The sequence below is a fragment of the Ctenopharyngodon idella genome, chromosome 3 (assembly GCF_019924925.1).
Source record: "Ctenopharyngodon idella isolate HZGC_01 chromosome 3, HZGC01, whole genome shotgun sequence".
Classification (NCBI taxonomy): domain Eukaryota; kingdom Metazoa; phylum Chordata; class Actinopteri; order Cypriniformes; family Xenocyprididae; genus Ctenopharyngodon; species Ctenopharyngodon idella.
In genome coordinates this window covers 29,326,135-29,341,514 of record NC_067222.1, presented here as the reverse complement: position 1 = coordinate 29,341,514, position 15,380 = coordinate 29,326,135, and the positions used below count along the sequence as shown (strand labels likewise).

The 15,380-nt window shown below is 37.5% G+C and overlaps 1 protein-coding gene across 1 annotated transcript in view; it reads left to right on the top strand.

The window, feature by feature from the left end:
- The window catches only part of map3k3 (mitogen-activated protein kinase kinase kinase 3), a 32,076-nt gene continuing 16,696 nt past the window's right edge, over positions 1 to 15,380 (top strand). Inside the window, exons 1-3 of the mRNA XM_051887668.1 lie at positions 1 to 913; positions 1,133 to 1,377; positions 11,982 to 12,074. Coding sequence (XP_051743628.1) covers positions 12,071 to 12,074 — 4 coding nt within the window. The 5' untranslated portion in view covers positions 1 to 913; positions 1,133 to 1,377; positions 11,982 to 12,070. The remainder of the gene's footprint in view (positions 914 to 1,132; positions 1,378 to 11,981; positions 12,075 to 15,380) is intronic.

The window sequence follows — 15,380 nt, the reverse complement described above, 5'->3', positions numbered from 1 at the left end:
AAACATGAACTAAAGAGAGGAGAAGCGCGCCCCCGAGCGTACACCAAGTCCGAGTGCTTAACACAGTTGTCATCTTGAACGTGTTACGGAAATTACAAAAGTTATACAATGCATTTTTCCACCGACGACGGGTAAAAAAAAAATCGTGAAAGCAGTTTTATCCGTGCACGGGCATTAACATGACGAACTTTCTGCTGGTTTTGAAGGAAGCTCGCGTATATGGGTTCCGGTGACGAGCTGCTTTTTCGCTGTCAGGAAACTCAGTGCGCTAAAGATTCATTCTAGCATCTGCTGTTTATCATCATCAACATCACAAGAATGCTTGGACTAATGTCGCCTAAAGAGCTCATCTCACGCTTAATATCGCCAAAAGCGCCTGAACGTCCCTCGGGGAGCGTATTTTTCGCACTTTCGCTGAGTTTTAACTTTCGCTGAGTTTTAACCGTCATCAACGGAAAGGGGAATTTGTTCTCGAAGTTCAAGTAGCCGCTGACTGTAATGCGCACGCTCTTTTGTCCAGATCTTCGATAGTGTTTTTCCTGTGCAGTTATCCTCATACGTTTTTCGCTTTTACTTCGGTAAAGTGGATACATGAATGCTGCTTTCACAGTCACATGCCTTCATTCATAATCATTTGTCGCATTATAATGCGGAGATTGTCCAATCATCGAGCTGAGGGCTCATTTTCTCGTTTATTTGGCTTTACAAAGTTGTTACGCACAGGATTAATGAACATATACGGACTGTTACCGATTCACCGTTCACTAGAAAAGTGAAAACTGTACGTTCGTGCAGTGAGCTGGCCAGACACATCGACGAAGGGAAAAATATGCAAACCTAGCAGGAAAAGAAGCCATCAGAATTACGGAAATCCTTTCTTTTCCTCCAGTCTGCTAATACAAATGGATTTTATGTAAGGAACTCGCTTATAGCTGCACCATTAGTGTTCATATGAGACATTCTAGCTTTAGCTTTTGGACGTGAAGCTTATTATTGAGATTTATTTTGAACTCTCCATGCAGTAGTTATGCTGTCTTCACAACGCTTCATGAAACGTCCATATTTTATTCGTAGTCACTAAACTGCTACTTTCTCACAACATAAACGAGAGACGTATTTTTGTGTGTTTAAGAGGTCTCATCGCTTGACTGGTCTGAGGAATAAGTTTTATGGATGATATGGGAGACCCTCAGTGGTCCGCGCGCCTAGAAGCGCGTTAGCAATGGAAGCGGCCTGGATACTTCTGGACAGTCATATTACATTAACTGTAGCTATTACGTTTGTCTTCACGATTTACATCGAGTTTCCGAAGACAGGGCAGAAAGTGACTGAGTGAAGAGTCCCTCTCCAACTGCGTGCAGTTCACCCCAAGCTCAGGTGGGTATTTTAACTTGAGGTGCATAGATACTCTTGTTATTAATGCAGTATGTGTAAAGCATAAACATGCTCGAGTGTTTGCAAAGTTTCGAGGTGTGTTAAGCTTTGCAACAGGTTTTGATATTGTGTTTTGGGTGGATGACAGTCTTGACTAATGAAACTGTCATGCCCAAAGGTTTTTCCCCCTTTTGTCATTCATAAAATGTGCACTAAATATGCACACTAATAACTGGTATCTAAATGGCATACCTGTGATGAGTAGCAGGTGTAAACTGATTCACTGCTGTTGGACAACAATTATTATTTGTCACGGACTTATACAGAGCTCTTCGTGCTCATGTGTGTTGATTTGAAATCTCAGCACTGTTGTGGGAAAATTTATTAATTATAAATGATGTTTGGTAAAAAGTCATAACTCAGTTCCCAAAAGTTTTATCTTTTACCCTGCCTACATGCTTTGGTATCCACGCTATCATATGCATGGCATGCAGTTACTCGTAGGGGGTGAGTGCTAAAGGTCAGTGTTTCCCAACCATTTTTTTTCTCATGGACCCCATCAGTAATGAAGGTTTAATGAAGGGGTCATCGTGCAACCAGAAATTATTCATTATGCCGTGAATGATGCTGTGTATCATTGCACTTGTTATACCATTTAGCAGTGACAATAATATTATTGAAGCCATGTCAAACAAAAAAGTAACACTTTCAGAGCACATTTATTTTGATTCATATCACTAAGGCTACATTGACACTGTCAGTTTTTGGGATTGACAGCTGCATTTACTTACAGGTGTGAGTCTCGAAATGTCCCGTTCAAACAGCAACTTAAAGTAGCATCTTAAAATACTGTCTGTATAAACCTGCAGTGGGAGTCAAGCCCGCATCCTCTAACCAGTAACAATAGCGACAGTGACCAAAGTAATATCAAAGACGGCGACATCCATAAAACTGAAAAGCCTTATTACTTTTGACACAACAAGAGTACAGTCGAACCGCAAGTTCATCCGTCAAATCTTCATTAACTGACAGCAGCTTTTATATCTGGGTGGAGAGTGGAGCATTTGAGTCGCATGTAGAACACAAAACTGACAGGAGCAACTCTGGTGGAGAACAGTGCTCAGGTTTTCCAAGAATGCGGTTGTCACACCCGTAAACAGCCGTACTGTGTGTGAACGTAACTGTATTAAAGGGATAGTTCACCCAAAAATGAAAATTATCCCATGATTTACTCACCCTCAAGGCATCCTAGGTGTATATGACTATCTTCTTTCAGATGAACACAATCAAAGTTATATTAAAAAATATTCTTGCTCTTCCAAGCTTTATAATAGTTGTGAATGGGGCGCTGTATTTTACGCACCCCATTCGTTTAAGCTTAAAAAAGTGCATCCATCCATCATAAAACTAATCCACACGACTCCAGAGTGTTAATAAAGGCCTTCTGAAGTGAAGTGATGGGTTTTTGTGAGAAAAATCCATATATTAAACTTCCGCGTTTGTCAATACGTCATGCGTTGGTCAAAGTTCACTCTTTCGCCGGAACTCGCCTTGTGTAGTATGCATATGGCTGTTTTGCCGGAAATATCCCTTTAAAGGTGCAACATGTAAGAATTTTGCAGTAAAATATCCAAAAACCACTAAGCCAGTGTTATATATTTTGTTCACTTGAGTACTTACAATATCCGAAATGTTTTCAACTATTTGTAAATCGTGAGAAAATTGTAATTTTAACCAATGCTCCAGGACGTGTGAGGTCAATTGCTGTCAGTTGCGTCATACCCGCGTTATCCTCGGTTTCTGGTTTTATTTTGTAGAAACCATGGAAACACCAAAGACGCTTTAATATATTACATGTTTTAATAGACAAGGGAACAACTGTTTTGATATATTTATAGACAGAAAACTAATTATTGTTATATAGCTCAACACATTTAGTCTTATTGTTTAAATCTATTTTTCTTGATTTTTTGCGAGTATCATGTTTTTACCATGCCTCAGAGAAAAACACTATTTTGTGAAGTAGCTAACATAGCATAATCAGATGCAGCTTTATTTTTAGTAACAGTAATACAGAATTTTCTCCGTCATACAATATGTTAAAATTAATTGCATGCCATTTATCAACACAAGCCATCCAGCATTTAATTTGATATTCTGAAATCTATCTAGCTTACTGCAGTGTGCAACAGTGTCTCACAGCAGCCGCCGAGCGAACGCACAGAGTAACGTTATAACATAATTTTCAACACATTCAAATGTATCTAATATGATAAACAGAGCTGTGTTAGCTCATACTCATGACCGGAACAGCGGAAGCAGCGCCGGCGACTGTGGTATAATAAAAGTTCCGCTGCTTGCGGCATGTGTTGCATTTGTCTCTCGTTAACAATCGCTCCAGCGGCCTCGTTTAGCTCCCACAACACTCGGTCCCAAGATTCCGCGCTCAAACTTGCCGTCATCAAGCTACGCCTTTGTTTTGAATAGGCCTCTAGCGATCTCTAGCGGATAGAAAATCCTACATATTGCACCTTTAAGGACTCAAATACAGGACTGACTATCATATTCTGCTGCTGTGTGAACGTGGCCCAAAACTAAATGATGAAACTTATGCACAAAAATGAAGATTAATCATGATAAGTTATTTTGATTTATTTTTAGTTCAATAAATAAACCATGTCCACTTTACTTGACCGATTAATGTGTGTTTACCTCTCCAGTTTGTGAGTTTCAGATGTGACTGACAGCTTTAGTGAATATCCACGCACGCAAATTTTGTGTAAATTTTTGGTTTCTCAAGCAAGTTTGCTACTATTGAATTGTATTTTATTCTAGATATCAGCATTATCCATTGAAAAACCTGTTTCAGTTGACCGCTAGTGATTAAATCTATTTTACAGGTTTAACTAAGCAAAATTGAAATATTTCCAATGCCGAGTAACCTGGGGAGCTGGTCAGGAATCACTGTTATAAATAAATATATAGTGGTACAGAACTGCCAGAACAGAACATGGTACAGAACTGACAGTCAGCAGAGTTATTCCTATTTAGATGTATTTGGTAACTTTGTGTATGTGTTTTTTGTGCTTTGCCTGTGTTGAGAAATTCCTTGACACATCTCCAGTGTCAATGTGCCTTTGCATCACAACTTTGACTGCATGGGGTACAACTTGCACAGATGGTGTCAGATCTGTTTATGTATGATGTAACATGGGTTTTAGCCAGTTCATGACCTAGTGATAATACACTGTCTTTTCCACCATCTAGAACAACTTGTCATCTGTACCCCAGAGCTGTCCGGAACAGTTTTAGTCTAGCCACTCCAGAGTGTTGGGAACGCTAGAGGGGATTTGTGCTGTAAGCCTCTGAGTCTCTTGTACTGTAAGTCCCTCCATGAGCAAAAGCCAACAGCCTCAGCGCTACAGCTGGGAAAACCAGCCACAGACTAAACAGCCGAAAATCAGGCGAGAGGTAGTTGGAGGCGGGAATGGTAAGAGAAATTGGTTGAGATTCTGGCTAGTACTGGAAAAGGGATACAAGCAAAACAATGCAGGCCCAGTTGACAGGGCCCATGGACGGCCTTCTCCCCTTTCCAGATTCCACACATACTTACCACAAGGTAATTAAAGGGGGACTCAGTAATATTTTAAATTCGCTGTTTGGAAGTTAGTCGGGCTGAGTCCAACAACAAACATCTGACCAATCAGCATCAGGGTGCGTATGACGGTCAAGGAGAGAGAACGAGCAAGAGGGAGATTTGAAAATAAGAAATAAAAGAAAAAAATATAAGGAAAAAAAAAAACTGCAGAACAAGAAATGGGACACAATACAAAAGAGCTCAAAAGAATTTCACTGGAATGAAGGTTTATGCCTGGGCAAGCGCTTTAGGACCCGGTTATATTTGAAAAGCCTTCCAGCACTGTAGAGAGCTAAGAGGGAAGGCCTGAAAACTGCTTTGATCCCGCTTCTCATGTGAGTAATACTGGGTTTTGATTGTCTGGAGCTGCTGTGGTGTTAGCGACTAACAACGAACACTTTGTATTTACTCTTGTGTACTGTATGTTCATTTTTTGTGCTTCCTTGTCGTTCGTTCATCAACTGTGCTTTATTTTTCGTGAAGCATTTTGTTGCGCATCAGCTGTGATGAACAGACATCCACTCTCATTGCGTGTGTAACTGAGGCCAGATAGTGAGAGTTGAGCAGGTAAACCACTGCGCACTGACAACCGCTAGAGAATGAGGTGTTTAGTGTCATTGGTAGTGCATTCGCCTCGCACGCCAGCAGCGATCATGCAGCGGTTCGAGTCCGACTCAGAGCAGGGAGTGTGAGTTTTGGAGGCGGAGCAATGAAGAGAGGAGTGTGTTTGTTTGGGTTGATTTCAAATATCAACAATGTCCAACAGCGTAGTTCAAATACCACTTACTGCACCTTTAAGAGCAGGAGGGAAAATGAGACAGAGAGGAGATTAGAGACTGGATGAGAAGGAAAGTTTTCAAAACCTTAATTCAAGGGTTCTCAATCATTTTTTTGCTCCATGACCCATTTTAAGTTTTCAACAGCAGACAAGTAGGGGAGAGCGGGGCACAACCTAACGCTTTTTGACTTCCTTAGTTTGTGTAAATCTACTTTGGGTTCAGAGAATTTCTTTTGTTTCACATTAATTTCACACATGTCTGGTACAAATATTTGGCTTTGTTTCATAAATACAGTGTATATTTTTTTCTTTATTTACACCAAAAGAAGGGAAATTAAATGTGACAACATGCCCTATAGGTGGGACACATTGTAACATGTGATGGGGCATGTTGTAACATGACCATATGACAGCTAAAAATGTTATCTGATTTAATTAAAAATATATACATGACAAACTAAAACATTTTGTCAATAAAAGACAATTATTATTTTTTTCATATAAAATAATAGCTTTTTTTTTTTTTTTTTTTTTTTTTACATTCAAATTTATATAATATTGTAGTTTGACATTGAACACTCTGCAAAACACAGCTGTACAGCACTGGTCAAAACAATACACCCAAACAGATGAAGAAACATATCCAGACATTCAGAAAAACACAGAGCTGAACAAAAACACTCCTCTCCCTCCACTCAAGGCTCTCACAGAACATGAGATAAATAGATGAGCCAGTACAAATGCTGAACATTTCTTGAAATAATATTTTCTGGATGTTCAGGTTCTTCCTCTCAGTCTTTATTCACCTTTTTTCCCATGGTTTCTCAACAGAAATTCATAAAAGTTAATTATGCCAGTTATATCGTAACTGTATAGAATAGTATAGTTCTAATAGCGGGGCACATTGTAACGCAGTGTTACAACGAACCCTATCTGCGCAACTGAAATTTAAACCTGGTTAGTGTCTTCTGATAGTTAGTGAAGCAATAAAGAACTACCCAAACTGCTAAACAAGAGATTGGAGATTAAAATAATATCAGATTTGTCTAATTTTAAATAAAAACAACAAATATAGATGAAAAATTAGCTTAAGTAAGTAATTTACTTTTGCTATTGTTAAATAAATGTTCAGTGATATCTTGTTAAGATTTTTGAATTTTGGCGCAATTTTTTTCTCTATACATTGTCGATATGGCAACTAGTAAATACGTTAAGTTTCTTCATGCTAGCATGTGTGGAAGTATTTAAACCACGTGTGTTACAACTAACCCCGCGTTAGTTTGTGCCCCGCGCTCCCCTAGACAGTTTTAGGGTGCTTGGTCAGTAGCTAATATCCATCCATGTTGCGTAAAATCGCAATATCACAAAAAAATTAAACAATTTTTGACAGAACAAAATTGTCATTTCTCAGGAAATTGGTGAAAAATAGGTATGGAAATGGAAGTTGTAGCCACTGGGGAAACCACTGTGATTCTTTTATTTGGTAAATGTGTGTTTCCATCATATACAAATCTTACAGAATCTATACTTTTTTGTTCGTTTTAGGGATGTAATTTGCATGTTGGTGTTTCTATACAGCATTTTATATTTGCAGTCTCAATTTGTTTAAAAATACATGGATGGAAACCCAGCTAGTCCCTTTTCTGTATATTCAGCCTTTGTGACAGTTCCTCATTACATTGTGTTTACCTTTGCATCTGTTTTAGCCTACATTTTGTGTAGTGTCTTAACTCTTGAGCACAAGAAAAGCACATATCTAATCTCAGTGCTTCCCACACATAGACTTTACTTGGGTGGGCCGCCCAGGTATATTTGGAGACACATTCATGCTTTTATTATTTTTATCCTCGTATACTTTTGTATCCGCCCAAGATAATGAAACCATCCACGATCGATTAACTAGTGGAAAATCTCCCCTCGCCCTACGCGTTTCATACTTGCTCGTTACGTGTTCATCAGACGCACAACAGCGCTTCAGACTGCTTCAAAGCATGAATCTCAATCAACGAAAAGCGCAGATTTATGCCAAGCAATTGCTAATGAACTCAAGTTGATGAATTATGACAATGTCTACTTTATGGCCTTTATATAATATGTTTTAGACAATTGTAAGAATATGAAGGATCAGCCCGCAATTGTGTAGACATTTCAAAATAAGAGTCCTGGTGAATTGTTGGCTTGTTTATAATTAAAAGTCACAAGCTAAGTTTTTTTTTTTTTTTTTTTCTTCTGGGCATTATTGGTATTTTGGTTACACAATAAATTGTATTTAATTTGATTTCCATTTAATTCATAGTAAATTATTGTAGTCTCCCCCACAGGAAGAAAAGACTAAGAACATTATTTGACACGTACTGTATATTATTCATTATATAAATTTTACCAGTAAAATCTGTGTCCCATTCACTGAGAGAGACACTATATGACAGCAAGGAGAACATAGGAAAAGGAGAACCATTTAAATGTTGTAATTTTGCATAATTTACAATGCATAATAATACATAATATTAGTATGTAATTAAATGTAATAGTATGCTATGTAATTAAAATTAATTTCAATAAATAAAAATACTGTTAAAAATCACACATTATTTGTTTGTCACATGTAGTAGACCATTTTTTGTGCCGTGGGTAATAGGAGGATTTTTCACCCGGCTACCACCGCAAGTATATTTCAAACCTGTGTGAAGCACTGAATCTACTGCAGTAAATGCTTAAAATGCATTTAATTTGAAAATATACCATAAACACACATATATATTCAAGTGGGTCCACCCACTAACATTTATTAGAATTTTATATATATTCTAATAAATAAATTCTAATAAATGAAAAGCATGTTAGGGTTAAGAATTTGAATAGAAAAGAAAGTGAAATTGGTTTGATAGGAAAGGAACAAAAGACAGAAGGGCGATCTAAAGTCAGGTAGGAAATTGAGTTGGTGTTTTACAAACTGAGATTTCCAGTGGTGTGGCATGAACCCATATATATATTCAGACCTTTCATGAAGGAAAAAGCATGCAGTCTCTCATCAAACACTCTGTGGAGCATTCTGGTGAAGGTCTGTTTAACTTTGACTTGGATTTATATATATAGCTGCTCGTCGAGTGTTCATAGGTGCAGTTGGTCAGGCCACCTGTGTGCCACTCAGGATATTTGACTGAATGAGTGCAAATGAATGATGTCTGACCTCTGTAATTTCTCTCGGTTCAGTTGAAGCTGCATGACTGGAGGCACTGAAACAAACACACGCATGCGTGCATACGCTTCTTACCTCATCCGTTTGGTTAATCATTTCAGCGCTAACCATAAATATGGAAGGATGAGCAATTTTTAGCATTGTCTAGTTGGTCCTCTCTCCTCCAGTCTGCTGTAATTGGATCAAAAGAGTTTTGCAGGTCTGATGAAGTCTGGCAGTGAAACACAGGCAGGTAATGTCATTAGGAATGATGCAGTCCTATCCAGAGCTTTGCTTTTAAAGGTCAGGATATGCTGACAGAAGCATTCTAATGAGACTCTGCTGACTTTCTAGTGCAACCATTGTCCAGCTTTTGCCTCAACAGCTCACCTGGTCTGAGTTCTTCAGGATGTGAAACTGATTTTCTTTACATTGTATAGATTTGATAAGGCATTTTTACATGTATTTAGTGCTGTATTTAAGTAAAAGTAACTGAATTAACTAAGGTTTGAGTATTAATACAGATGTCCTGAGTGGATTCTGATTCAATTATTTGATTTTGATTCTGATTCATTTGTGTATATTTCAGTTATAATTTTACTTGCATAAGAAAGAAATTTTCTCTAGGCAAATGCAGTGTTTTCAACTGATTCAATTTGTCTTTTTGAAATATTTATTAAAAGAACCAACTTATAACAATATTTTTTTGAGTAATTGGACTATACTGGTTGCACTTTGTTCTTGATTCACTAAAAAGAACTGTTCTGAGTCATTTGCTAACAAATCTGACAGAGTTGGGAACAGTTACAAATGACTTCTTAAAAAAAGCATTCAGTAACGTAAGCACCACAATATGAAAGTGATTACTTTTGGATTCCTTCAAGTCCACGTATGTAAATAAAGTCAAGTAAAAAGTAATATATAGGAGAATGATTGCTCATCATGACTGGCAACAGAACCAGCCGTCAATTAGAGATGCGCGGATCAGTTCTAACATTATCCGAATTCGCTGGTAATATAAATCATTCACCCGCCACCCACTCGAACCTATTATTTTTTTTTTCTGATTTAGATATCCACACCTGATCATCACATTACCATTATTCAAATTCTCAGTGTTAAGCGTGATGATATGGTAACGTATTACACTGAAGCAGGCTGCTAAATCGTCAAGCTACCGCTTTGTTTTGAATAAGCGAGCTCTAGCGGCAAAATTTACATATTGTGCCTTTAAATTATTAAGCAATAATGTAATGCTCTAGGCACATGTTTTCCCTGAAGAGATATACGTTTTTGTTGAAAACAAAAGTAAAAGATTGACGCATGTTTGTTGCGTTTTACATTGAAATGAGAGTTCCGTGTCTTTATTAAAATCAACACATGAATGATTTATCTCTCATCGACCTGCGACCCACCCGCAATTAATTGTAATGTTATTTTTTTATTACTTGACTCGGGCCGACCCTCATATTATCCACAGTCTCCATGGATCTAACTGCAATCCGCGCATCAGTACTGTCAATATAGTGTTATTATGTCAAAATACTAAATAATTTCATTTTAAGTGAAACCATTGTAATCCTGATGGTTTTCCCATTTTTTACAAAAAGTAACTGTAATCTAATTACTTTTTGTGTTTTTTGACATAACCATAACGAATTACAGTTACCAGATTTCTGTATCTGGATTACAAAACACCGTTACATGTATTCTATTACTCCATAAAAAGTAAAAAGGACAACTCAATAAAAAGTAATTTCTTGACATAGCAGTACATGACCTTTTTATTGCATCACAGCCAATACAGATGGTGAATTCGTGTTCACAGCTTGGGTAAAATTTTATTTATTTTGTTGTGGCACTAAAGATTCAGGCGAGAGAGTTCAGTAGAACGCAATAACACCTGCCGGATAGTCAGCTCAGTACAAACACATTTTCACGCAGCCACTGAAAATGGAGTAAATTATAAATCCTGCGATCTTAAGAATGGTTTAAATGAAGATCGCGATTAATCAGAAAAATAAGTATTTTTGCCAGACTTCAGTAGAATTAACACTGATATTGTCCATCAAATGCATTTGTAGAATATACTAAAGATGAATATTGAAATATGCTCAAACATTTTTATCTAGAAAAAATTAAGCTGAAAATCATACTGCTTGGTAAATGAATACTGACACTATAGATTCCATGCATAACACAGAGGTTAGCCTTTGGTTAAATGGATTTCTTCAGAGAAATTAGTAACCTATTATGTGAAACTATAATTTGGACACCTTTGTGGTAAAGCGTTTTTTTTCTTCTAGGAATAAAATCAATGATATTGTTATGGACCAATTGATCTGTTTCATTGTTTAGCCTTGAAAAATAAGAGAGAACTTCAGGTCAAATACAGAACATCCAATGTACAGCACAGCCATTTTGAGTCACATTCTTTTTCTTAATGTGAGCCACCTGTATTCATGAGCAAATGAAATTTGAAAATATTGCAGTGATAGTGTTTATAGAAAGTATGGCATTGTTGAGAGGGGCTTTTATGGCTGGAATCAAGCCTGTGGAGCTGAAATCTGGCCATTTTTAAATGGTAAATATTTCCCTCTGCTTATTTCCCCTCGACTGGAAGATTTGTGCCAGGTTCCTCAGTGCCAGCAGGGATCAGGTTACAGTCCTTCAGGTCTCACGTACACTAACATGCATGCACAACACATACTCTCACCATCCCGTTACACACGTAAAACATTCCACGTTTTCTTGCATTTTAGATGGGCAAGGGGGGTTAATTTTAATGTGTTAAATGTGTTAAACACAGAGGACGTAAACAGTATGCTATTAAAATATTCTTGTAAATCAAAAGCCCCGAAGTGTGGTGATGAAATGCGTAATTGTCGTTGTTGTGGTGGTGTTGACTGATATCATTGTTTGTTGGCTCAGATTACATTTATTTTGTTAGGGAGGTAAGTTATAGCTGATGACTGATGAGTTTCTATGTAACCTGAATATTGTTCCATTTCTAGGCCATTGATGGGTGACACTAGAGGACGGGGTGTGTGAGGACCTTCAAACCTGAACTTCAATCAATAGCACTCACATTCATACCGGCAAAATGAGTAAGTCCTCATGTTTTTTTTTTGTTTTTTTTTATCGTATGTCAGGAATAGCCAACAAGTCTTCAGTTATTGCTTGAACTCCAAACATTTTTTTATGAAAAATAGAGAAAATTAAAAATATATACAATAGTAGGATAATTTCAACCAAAGATAAAGTTAAAAAGCTAAAGCCTGGCTAGATGTTTAATCGTTTAAAATGTGCACAACTGTTCAAAAGTTTGGGGTTGGTAAGATTTTGTAATGTTTTTGAAACAAGTCTCTTATTTTCTCACCAGGACTGCATTTATTTGATTAGAAATACAGTAGAAACAGTAATATTGTCAAATATTATTACAATTTAAAATAATTAAAGTAATGTATTCCTGTGATGGCAAAACTGAATTTTCAGCATCAATACTCCAGTCTTCAGTGTCACATGATCCTTCAGAAATCTTTCTAATATCCTGATTTGCTGCTCAAGAAACATTTATTATCAATTTGTGAAAACTGTGGTGCATTGTTTTTGGGACTCAAATGAATAGAAGTTTTTGTAAGTAAAAGTATTAATTTCTTTGAAAAAATCTTACTGACCCCAAACTTTTAAACAATAGTTTACTTTGTAAAGGTGGCACTAACACAGTTTTTTTATACTGTAAAGCTGCTTGCTTTAAAGCAATCAATTGTACAGAGTGCTATATAAATAAATGTGACATGACTTGACTTGATCGCGTGCAAACATATCCACATTGCTATGATCAGATGCTTTCTTAATTGCTGTTTTCTCACCACTGTCATTTTTGTTGTGTGTTTATTTTGTTATTGAGAGGAAAGTGTGTAGCACATATTTACATATTCATCTAATTGGATGCTGTTGTAATGTTCGCTAATGGTATACCACTGAAAAGGTTTTTCAAACTTCTCTTTACCCCTAAGCGAAGAACGAAAATGTATATCAGGGCCTTCATAAATGACAGACAAGCTGCTGTTGAGCTGGAAACAACTGGGACGTCTGGAATTAAAAGGCTGTTGGGAGATGTTTAAAGAGAGAAAGAGGGAAACATGGAGACTGACAGCGATACTTATGGCCTCACTGGTGACATGAATCTCCGATATTAACCATTTGAGTGGTTGAGTCTGTTGCTTGGATTGATCTGCCATGCTCTAACCCAGGTTTCCCAGTATTAGTGGGTAGACGAGGCTTCTCTGTTTCTCCCCCTCTCAGGAGGTGTGTGAAGTCCATCCAAACAACACACTGCGAATATTTTCCCTTCTTGAGTGAGCTTAGCCAAGACACGGCTCATTCTTACATCAAACATGAGAACAGAGATCTCGAAAACACGGTCATCTTCCTCTCTAAGGCTTCACTGCACTGACGCAGGTCTAGTCGTCTAACTCTGTGTGTGTTTATTCAGTAAGGAGAGCAGAACATCCTCTCAGTTCCTCTGCACCTGTGCTGTAACTGTATAGCAAGTTTATAGTTTCTGCAATATAATCTCTGTTTAGTTTAAAATAAAGCAATAAGCCACTCAAGGACATTCATTACAATGAGTGACCGCAGTTAAGGGTCAGCCACAAATTGATTTCACTTTCGATTTTAGTTTGTTTGATAGATACTTTGCCAAAGCAATGGCATAAAACAATGTTAGAGACCTTTAATGTTAGGAGGAGAGAAAAAATATTCTCAGTTCATTATGAAACTGTGGTGGGACAGATTAGACAGTGGCTGGCCGCCTGAGTCTAGGTAATTCATGGAAAACACTGTTGGTATGAGAGATTTTTTTAATCTGTATTGACTGATAATTTTTTGGCAACACTTTAGTATGGGAAACAATTCTGCCTTTTAACTAGTTGCTTATTATCTTGCATATTGGCTGTTTATTAGTACTTATAAAGCTCATATTAATGCCATATTCTGCATGACCATATTCTACATCCCTAAATGCTACCCCTTACCTAAACTTAAATGCTACAACAACTACCTTACTAACTATTAATAAGCAGTAAATTAAAAGTTTATTGAGGAAAAAGTTGTAATTAATAGTGATTATGTGTTCCCCTTACCAAAGTGTTACCAATTTTTTTTTTATAATAATTTCCCCTATTTTTAAATTTAAATACAATTTGCCTTCATCTAAAGGGGCTTTCGCACTGAATAGTTCTAGGAACTCAGTTCTAGGAAGTAGCCACTAGGATAGTTCCCAGAGAACTAACTTCTCTTCTGGGCCATGTTCCTGGTTGCATTCGCACCGGAATAGAAACTCTGAAGCAGCCAACAGCGGCATCTTTAAGCGCGGCATTTACAAATGCTAAAAGCTGGTGGATGGAGGATGCCGCGATCAAAGCTGTTTGTTGTGTGTCGTGGGTTTCGTGATAACGGAGATGGATGTAAACGCATAATTTACGTGACTGAGAGCAAAAAGTGGGGCTAAGAGACGAAATCTCTTATGACAACTTTCAGTATTACATATAATCTAGGCGGAGAAAAGAACACAACCCTGCAGACAACAGGTAAATGCCATTATCGCTGTTTTCCATGTTCTTGAAGTAATTATGTTTACACAGATTTTTAAAAATGCCGGGTGCCGATGTTTGACATGCGTTTGACCAATCCACGTACACTTATGTCACTGATAGTTCCTATAGTGCCGGTTTAGACCCTACTCTGAAGTAGGAGCTAATTTAGTTCCCCAAAAGGAGTTCCTAGAACTAAAATCATTCCTAGTTCCTGCGGTGCGAACACAGCAATATCCGGGTACTTCAGCCAATAGTCCTAGGAACTATGAAAAGGTTCCTCCTGTGCGAAAGCCCTATAGAATTTTAATATTGAGCATTTATTGGTATCGGCCACAACCAAAGTCCCTTTCAAAGAAAGTATTCACTTGGCGGCCATATTTGTAATACACCGCCTCCAGGCAGCTATTTTGGGCATCCAAGACCAAGTCCTATCTACTTGCACATGGAAATCCTGAAATCTCAAGAACTGCTTGCCGAACTCCCAATTAAATAACATATTTTCAAATCAGCAACAAAATCTGACATGAACTGTCCCATAAATGTTGTTTATTATGCTCAAATAGCGTTAAAAAAGCTTGGCTAAATCCACCAATGTGCATGTGCAGTCCTAAGCACGCATCTCAGAACTGTTTCTAAAGCATCCAGAGCTTTTAACAGCAGCTGCAGTGACGCAATGACTTTACAAATCAGCGATTGGGTCTTTTATTTAGAAGGCGGAACCACATTGCTCGTTGCACTTTCTCCCATTCATAAGTAATATGAGTGTGCTGTCTTTGTATATCTAAAGCCTTTGCCATAACATGATTATCTGCT